Source organism: Lactuca saligna, chromosome 9, assembly GCF_052625555.1.
Source record: "Lactuca saligna cultivar CGN05327 chromosome 9, ASM5262555v1, whole genome shotgun sequence".
NCBI classification, from domain to species: Eukaryota; Viridiplantae; Streptophyta; class Magnoliopsida; order Asterales; family Asteraceae; genus Lactuca; species Lactuca saligna.
The window spans coordinates 154,304,607-154,312,766 of record NC_136425.1 but is presented as its reverse complement, the minus strand read 5'-3'; the positions used below and the strand labels follow the sequence as shown (position 1 = coordinate 154,312,766).

Here is an 8,160-nt window from a genome sequence, read left to right as displayed (position 1 = left end):
TCAGTGTTCCGCAGTGACCTCGTCATTGAATTTGAGGTGAACATAATTCAAGATAACGGGTCATTGTGTAATGATCGGAAAATGTTCCCGTCAACGACGTTAGTTTCCGTTACTTGAGTATTTATTCTTGTAAAACTATTTCGTTTCTAAGATTAATTAATGAAATATTTAAGTAAAAATGATGATAATTAATATTTCAAATAATTAGTTAACGATTAAAAGGTATAAATAATTAATAATCGAGGTTCGACTATTATGTCATTGATTTGGAAGGAATATATAGATTAAATGTTGATGAAAGATAGAGAGGTTAAAGTTTAATGTGGAAAAACTATATATATATATATATATATATATATATATATATATATATATATATATATATATATATATATATATATATATATATATATATATATAATTAGCCTTTAAATATAAAGGACACGGTGGTAAACTTGTAAATATGATATAATAGCCTTCAATCACAAATACATAAGTGTATGGAATTAGATAACAGTTGAAATTCATTCATTTTTTTGCTCTTTCAATCCAACCTTCGATTTTGCTTGAATACGAACATATCTTCAACATCTACGCTTAATTATACTCCCAGCATCATTAGAACAACATCATCGATAATCAACAAAAAAATTCAATTCGTATCATTCATTCAACATCGTTCATCAAATAAAACATCGAAATTAAGATTAGAAAAAGATCAAATCATTTTTTGTTTGAAAATTTTCATATATTTCTCTACCAATCTACTATTTTGTAAGATTTAAATAGTCAAAGTATTATATTTATCACATTTTTAAAAAAGTTAACTTGTATGCACTCCAACTGTTTGATGAAATGCATAAACTAAATTACCACGTTATATTCACATATTAATATGTTTTCTCACCCGAATCAATATGTGATTATTAAAACACAAAACAAATATGCAAGTCTGTATGTTATTCATATATGAATAACATATAAAAATTATATATATTTCTGAAAACACCTTGTAATATTCATATTTGAATATACTGTGCAATATTCACATATGAATATACCAACTATTATTCATAACTGAATATACGATCTAATATTCACAAGTGAATATACTATGTACTATTCTCATGTGATATATCATGTAATACTATATAATATTCACATATAAAAATATCATCTAATATTCATAAGTAAATATATCATCTAACATTCACAAGTGAATATACTATGTAATATTCACAAGGGAATGCATCATCTAATATTTAAATATGAATATACTATGTTTACTATATGCTATATTCATATATGAATGATACTTAAATTGTAAAAAAATTAATCATAGTTTATATTCATAAGTGAATAACGAATGTACTGTAGTAAAAACCTGATTAATTTTTATTCACTTATGAATAACGATAGCTGAAAATATAAAAAAAAAAAAAAAAAAAAATTTATCTTATCTTAAAACTATATCAATATGGATGTATATTTGTAGAGAATAAAAAATCATAAATTTTGGTATATTTAAAATCATTTTTTGATAAAAATAGCTTCTTAAAAATTTTAAAAAAAAAAACGAAAAAACTATGTTTTTGTATATATTAAGGTAATGCTTAGCATAGTTTAAGAAAACATGTTTTGTTGGAAAACACATGTGCATTTCTTTCTCATTTCCGTCGGTACGTTGGAGGTTTTTGCAGCAAAAATAAATGATTAGCTGAGAATGATTCCCCCATTCTCAATATTTTTTTTCTCAATTGAACCCTCATATATATATATATATATATATATATATATATATATATATATATATATATATATATATATATATATATATATATATATATATATATATATATATATATATATATATATATCACATAGCTATCATTCCTTTAATTCACTTGAACTTGGATTTCAAAGAGAAAGAATAACATCCAATACCATTAAGTTAGAAACGTTTTATAAGATGTAGTGGTGATTGGCTCCAATAGTCTTTTTTAGAATTCAATTCAAGAAACAAAGATAAATATGCTATATTACTGGGGAAAAAATGCGACGTAGCAAATCAAAGAAAATAATCATTTTTACTTGTTACAAAATAAGATGCTAGTTCAAATAAGATGCTACTTCAAATAGAGACTTGTCAACGTCCTAAGACAGGATTTTGTCTCTATTTATATGATGGTAACCGGAATTTTGGCTTGATCAGGATTCTACTATATGATTCTATTTCTTGCATAGTTATTGAATTTTAATTGGCAGGTCTATTTTAAGATTCTTTAGAAAACCCAAGGGAAGATGGAGAGAGAAAGTTATGCATGCAAAAGATTGAAGTTTCACTTCTAACGAGCCCATTGCCAAATTGAAGTTTAACTTAAAATATAATGAGCCCAATACCCGGCTTGTGACCATTAACATTACCTTTCTAACCTTTTGTGATACTCCCATCGATCATTTGATGAATCATGAAGAACAATATAAAAAATTTTAAACAATTTCTTGTTCCACCTATATATGTAGGAACAAAGTTCCACTTGAGAGTAAATCCCGACATTCTTCTAATTCATTTCTTCCGTAGAAATGGAATTTTTGTATTTTTTATATCCTTTTAAAGATTGTAGAACTTGTTATTTGGTACCTATTCGGGGAGTACTCGGATTTAGTAATTCATGTTGAAATATTTTTAGAAAACTTATATATGTCAAAATCATAAGTTAAACTGTTAAGTTGATTGAAATATATAATAAAATTAGATAAATATCAACCCACAGAAACTGAAAAACACATAATGGTCCCACTTCGTGAATAATTTATGAAAATTTAAGATATATATATATATATATATATATATATATATATATATATATATATATATATATATATATATATAGTAATAATCACATGTGTTTGTGTTAAATAATAAATCGTTAAGTATATTATACATACTAGCTTATAACTCGTGGGAACCACAGTTACAAAATTATTAAATTTATAAAAAATTCAAAATAATTCAAATAAATATATAGAGTTAATTTTCCATATATATTAAACAAATTGAATGACATTAATTAGGAAGTTTAATCAATTTAAAATAAAGAATTAATAGAATGACAAGTGGAATCATATTAATTAAGAAGTCTAATATTATGACACTTGGCAAAAGAACTACTTTTTTATTAGAATAAAGATTAATCATCGATTTGACCGAATTTTACAACACTGTTCAGTTCAGTAATTGATTGATCAGAGAGTAATCGGGATTCTGTAACTCGGCTCGGTAAAGGGCCGAGTAGCGAATACTCGGAGGTACAACACTGCTTTTAACTACAACAGGAAGAATGTTTCAGTATTACAAAAAAAAAAAAAAAAAAAAAAAAAAAAAAAAACTCTCGAAGTAGTCGATTTCCTATAGTTATGTGAATGATTGCATTCACCATGAGTTTCTTTGAACTTATTACAAGTCTTCCTTTCATTGCAATTCTCCATTTTTCATTCTCTATAGCTTCTTTGAGAGTGATCCTATTGGTTGGAGTCGTTTGATCAACATTTTACTCCCTATACCGATCAACCGAACAATTCACATGCTTACAAAAGGACAATTATGTACATTCACACCAAGTATGCATCCCAGTACATTAATCAACCTGATCACCTGAGCTACATATAAAAATCTCACACTCGTAATAGTGCCTTTTCCACGCGTACCCCTTCTCTTTCTTTCTCTGTGTATATATGCAGAGACATATGTATACATATATACATATCCACGTGTATATATATATATCGTTTCTTTCTTCTTCATTGTGGGGAATTCCAGTCAAAATGAACAGCAGGCATCGTTTTTCCGATGATTACTCCGACACAATCGACGACTACTCCGGCGATGAAACAATGGAAGTGGAGTCGACGGCGAGTAAGAGCAGCATTCACGGCGGCGGATTCCGTCGAGGTGTTTTACTGGCGTGGGAACAGGTTTATTTGCTTGCATGCATCATCGGTATGTTCATCGACCCGCTGTTTTTCTACACGCTCTCCATAAGCGACTCCTGGATGTGTGTGTTCATCGACGGGTGGTTTGCTATCACCGTCACGGTGGTCCGGTGCATGACCGACGCCTTGCACGCGGCCAACATGTGGTTACAGTTCAAGTGGAACAGGTGGTGGCGTTATGACGTCGGATTACGACATGACGACAGGAATTCATGCAACGTGTCCCGGAAGTCGTTCCTGTTTGATCTCTTCGTCATCCTCCCAATCCCTCAGGTTTAGAAAACATTTGACAGAAATCATTATACCGATAAAAGTATTATTATTTTAATACATGTCAACTTTCCATTAAGACAAAATCTAAACAAGATAAAGTCGCGTCATAAAAATATTAATTTAATAGTAGAATATAATAATTAATTAATTTAATTAATTCATATTCTAACATATTTATGTTTTATATAGGTTTTGATAAATGTTATTCTTTATATAGGTTTTGATAAATGTTATTCTAATAGTTGTACATGTTTAGTATCTTTGATCAATCCCAATAGAACCATTTAGAGTACACTTAATTTATCTTTGAATCGGTTAGCAGTCAGCGATTTATACAGTCATTGAATTAAAACTCTCGAAAATCCAAACAGTTCAATAACTTTATTTCTTTTTTAACTAAAAAGGTGAAATCATTCACAATAAATGGTTCATTTTATTATACAGTTTTTAAATAATATAGTATTAAATTCTTTGGACAGGTGGTGTTATGGGTAGTGATTCCTGCATTGTTAAAGAAGGGTTTGACGACAGAAATAATGACAGTTTCTTTACTCATGTTCTTGTTTCAATACTTACCAAAGATTTATCACTCTGTATGCCTTTTGCGACGTATGCAAAATCTCTCGGGCTACATTTTTGGTACTGTTTGGTGGGGGATTGTTCTCAATTTGATCGCTTATTTAGTTGCCTCTCATGTAAGATTGTCTTTTTTATCTTAATTTTTGTCTTAACATGCCTACATTACTTTGAAATTATGATAGACCCCTTCAATAATTGAAAATAAATTTACTCCCAAACGCACTGTGACAAAAGTATTCTTTAAATTGTGCTTACATATAACTTAATATATTTCAGTCATTTTCTCAAATATTTTTTTATGGGAAAATGATTTAAAAGTCCAACGAACTTTCCAAACTATTCAAAAAACTCAAATCATGTTTTATCTGTTCAAAAAAACCCAACAAACTTAACTTTTCGTCTAAAAATCCAACAAAGTTCCAAACTGTTCAAAAAATCCCAATTTTTTTTTTTTTTGTTTAAGTTCGTTGGGTTTTTTTTTGAAAACTCAAAAAATGATTGGAGTTTTTTAAACGTTTTGGAAATTTTGTTGGTCTAATAAGTCATTTTCCTAATATGGTAATAAGTCACGTCATCCGTTTCTCTTATTTGACTTTCAGAAAAGTGTAACTTAGTTGGGCTTTTTAAACAAAATGTCAAGTTTGTTGGAGTTTTTTGAACAGACAAAACATGATTGAGGTTAATGGTTTGGAAACTTTGTTGGGCTCGTAAGTCATTTTCCCTATTTTTTATTGGTTTACAGGCGGTAGGAGCGTGTTGGTATTTGCTTGGTATGCAAAGGGTTGTGAAATGCTTGAAAGAAAAATGCATGGAAGCAAACGGGATTTGTGTCTCAAGATTTTTGACATGTCAGAACCCTGTTTATTATGGCACAGATAAGTTTGTGAAAGATCACACAAGGCTCTTATGGGGATCAAATAAAGAGGCGAGAACAACTTGTCTTGAAAGCGAAGATGGCTATGGAGCTTATAAATGGACTCTTCAACTCTTTACCAATGATAGCCGTTTGGAAAAGATACTTTTACCCATTTTTTGGGGACTCATGAACCTTAGGTAACCCGATTTTCATCAAGAAACGTTTTTTATAGTGTTAAATGCTTTAATTATATGTATTTATTATATATATACAGTACGTTTGGGAACTTAGAAAGCACAACAGATTGGTTGGAATGTGTATTCATCATCATCGTTCTCACAATGGGACTTCTTCTAGTAACCATGTTGATTGGAAATATCAAGGTACATGCACACACATATAAATAGCATGGATTGGTCTCGAAAGCATCCTTAATTCCTTATTGAACTTAAAGTTACTTTTTTAAATATGTAGAGAATACAAGGACTTTTTAGTCATTTTTGAAAGATAGATATATTTTTGTGTATATAGGTGTTTTTACATGCAACAACATCAAAGAAACTAGCTATGCAATTGAAAATGAGAAACATAGAGTGGTGGATGAAGAGGAGGCAGCTCCCTCATAGTTTCCGGCAAAGAGTACGTAACTATGAGCGCCAACGATGGACTGCAATGCGTGGTGTGGATGAATGTGAGATGATACACAATCTTCCTGAGGGTCTCAGGAGAGACATTAAGTATCATCTCTGTTTGGACTTGGTGAGACAGGTATATATATTGATAATCTAAAATCTATTGTCTATTATCTGTAACGAATCGAAATATCTTATTTTATCAGTTGAGATATAGATTTATCGACAATGAATAAATGGTTTCTTTCTTTTGTAAAAAGTTTTCTATAATGACATATACTAAATAGAACTTTGTAAATGTTCAACTGTTTGGATTTAAATGACAATAATCTTGACTGGTGCGTGTAATTGGTAATAAGATAGACCTTCGAGGAGGTGAGATGAAACTTATATGTTCTTACTTGTTATCTTAAAATCTTATTGCTATGATGAATGTTGAACTCAGGTACCATTATTTCAACATATGGACAATTTGGTCCTTGAGAATATATGCGATCGTGTCAAGTCCCTCATTTTTACCAAGGGAGAAACGGTAAGTCCTTCTGAACTCAAAAGTTTACAATTACTACCTTCATTTAATCACAAAATTAACTATCATATGATATTTAATATTTAATAAAATAACCAATTTTGCAATCTTTTGTTAATCAAAAATAAGGTTGACCTTTAATTAAAAAAAATAAAAAATAAAGTTGACGTTTAGTTTAAAAAAAAAAAAAAAAAAAAAAAAAACTAGTATATAGAATCTTTTATCTAATTAAACCCAAAAAATCATTTGTAGCGTTTGGTGAGTAAAAAGTAATTTCTTTATTTTTCAAAAGAAAAAACAACAACAAAATATGAAATTGATAGTTATTACATAAATTTCGTATTTTCTTTAAAAATATTTTATTTATTGTTGGAGTAGATTGCAAGAGAAGGTGATCCTGTACAGAGAATGTTGTTCATAGTAAGAGGTCATCTTCAAAGCAGCCAAGTACTTCGAGATGGTGTCAACAGTAGTTGCATGTTAGGACCCGGAAACTTCAGCGGCGACGAGCTCTTATCATGGTGTCTCCGGCGGCCATTCATCGAGAGACTACCACCTTCATCATCAACGCTCGTGACTCTTGAAACAACCGAAGCTTTTGGGCTAGAAGCCGATGATGTCAAGTATGTAACGCGGCATTTTAGGTATACATTTGTGAATGAAAAGGTGAAGAGGAGTGCTCGGTATTATTCTCCGGGGTGGAGGACTTGGGCGGCGGTGGCGATTCAGTTGGCATGGCGAAGGTACCAACATAGACTCACTTTGATGTCGTTGTCTTTCATTAGGCCGAGAAGACCATTGTCGAGGTGTTCTTCACTTGGGGAAGATCGGTTGAGGCTTTACACTGCTTTGTTGACTTCGCCCAAACCAAATCAAGATGATTTTAACTTTTGAGATTGTAGATTTGGTGTTATAATATCTGTGTAAAGATAATAAAAAGAGAAGTATAAAGTTGTATATGTAATATAATATGTTTGATTATGAAAAGTTTGAGTATCGTGAAACAATATATGAATATAATATGTAGATGAATGTTCATATCAATAATCAAATTTCAAAACATCAATAGAAATTAACGTTGATTGGTCAATAGTTTGATTTGCTGATGCAACAGATCAACCGATATGTTTGATTTTGAAGTAGAAAATTTAACCCAGCAAGAATTTGTGGCGTGGTTCGATTCAAAAATCATGCATTGAGGATGGATGGAGACAAATTATGAACACTTACAGGATTAGTGTTAGTCTTGTTTATCTTGTGGATCGACATACATGGCAATAATACAAAGCACGCTTCTA

General features: G+C 30.2%; 1 protein-coding gene across 1 annotated transcript; it reads left to right on the top strand.

Moving 5' to 3' along the window:
• The first annotated feature begins 4,038 nt into the window (after window positions 1–4,038).
• LOC145015771 (cyclic nucleotide-gated ion channel 4-like) lies at window positions 4,039–7,764 on the top strand. Its single transcript, XM_078974245.1, has 7 exons — window positions 4,039–4,266; window positions 4,746–4,961; window positions 5,588–5,898; window positions 5,976–6,084; window positions 6,233–6,469; window positions 6,779–6,865; window positions 7,241–7,764. Exons 1-7 carry the CDS (start codon window positions 4,054–4,056, stop codon window positions 7,754–7,756), a joined length of 1,689 nt encoding a protein of 562 aa, XP_078830371.1. The 5' UTR covers window positions 4,039–4,053; the 3' UTR covers window positions 7,757–7,764.
• Window positions 7,765–8,160: the final 396 nt, after the last annotated feature.